The sequence below is a fragment of the Tachysurus fulvidraco genome, chromosome 19 (assembly GCF_022655615.1).
Source record: "Tachysurus fulvidraco isolate hzauxx_2018 chromosome 19, HZAU_PFXX_2.0, whole genome shotgun sequence".
NCBI lineage: Eukaryota > Metazoa > Chordata > Actinopteri > Siluriformes > Bagridae > Tachysurus > Tachysurus fulvidraco.
In genome coordinates this window covers 16524473-16525540 of record NC_062536.1, presented here as the reverse complement: position 1 = coordinate 16525540, position 1068 = coordinate 16524473, and the positions used below count along the sequence as shown (strand labels likewise).

The following is a 1068-nucleotide window of genomic DNA, read 5'->3' as shown; positions in this document are numbered from 1 at the left end:
TACCTGTGGCAGGACGTGCATCAGAAAACCAGCAACATGAAAGTGATACGCTTCTCACAGGTGATCAAGAACTACGCTGAGGTTCGACCCAATAAATAACTAACACCAGCTCAGGAAGAATTAATTAATTAATTAGGTCATCACACAACGACCCAATCAAATCACCTCTTATGACTTTCCTGTTAACATAAATTAATTAAACTGATAAACCTTTACACATTGAATTAAGCTCTGCTTTGCTAACATGCATATTTATGTATCCTATTTTACTAAGTGTAATTTAACCAAAGAAGACAAATCTTTCTGAAAACTGTAATAAAGAACATAAAGAACATCCTGAAAAGATGAAAAGATGCAGCTAACCCTAACTATTAACTTCATACTTCAGCATACAGTTTATTAAAGAATTAGGCAAAAATAAAATCTGAAATATTTTGTAAATGTTTAATGTGTCTATCTAATTCATACCCTTTTATTATAACGTTGTTTTAGGAATGACTAGGAATGCCCCCCCCCCCCCCCACGCACACATACACACACTGTGGTGGCGTAGGATTAGTTTATTATTTTTCTATGATTATTTTGTGAAAGACAGATATTTAATCATTAAGATTGACTCAATTTGATTTTTAACTCAATGTGATCAACTGTCGACGTAAACGCCTGTCCTCATATTTTTCTCATGAAGAAATTGTCCTTGTTTTTTGTTTTTTTTCTCTTGTTTTAGCCTTGGATATTATCTCTATGATCTTGAGTGTGTCCTAAAATTTAACTGTTTTTTTCAATACAGAATGACAACATTGTGTGAAATAAACATCACCTACTTTATTATAAACAAATGAGTTGCTTGGTGTTGTTTTATATTGAGGGTGTTATAGTGTTCCTCACCAGTTTATTCTTGCCCTTTGCTGATAATCTCAATTTAGAATTCGGTAAATTCTGTAGATAAAAATTTATGTAAAGAGCCTGGTATTCCACCCCAGACAGACTGAGAGGAGAAAACGTGTTTGTGCTTTGAATAAATTCTCTGAGGGTAAAGACCTTAGTTCTCTCAGGACCACTTTGTCA

At 33.6% G+C, this 1068-nt stretch overlaps 1 protein-coding gene across 1 annotated transcript in view; it reads left to right on the top strand.

Annotated features, from left to right (window-relative positions):
- The window catches only part of LOC113645553 (globoside alpha-1,3-N-acetylgalactosaminyltransferase 1-like), an 11469-nt gene extending 10630 nt beyond the window's left edge, over nt 1-839 (top strand). The window contains exon 7 of the mRNA XM_027151222.2: nt 1-839. This exon is cut by the window's left edge and continues 592 nt beyond it. Coding sequence (XP_027007023.1) covers nt 1-99 — 99 coding nt within the window. The 3' untranslated portion in view covers nt 100-839.
- The last annotated feature ends 229 nt before the right edge of the window (nt 840-1068 follow it).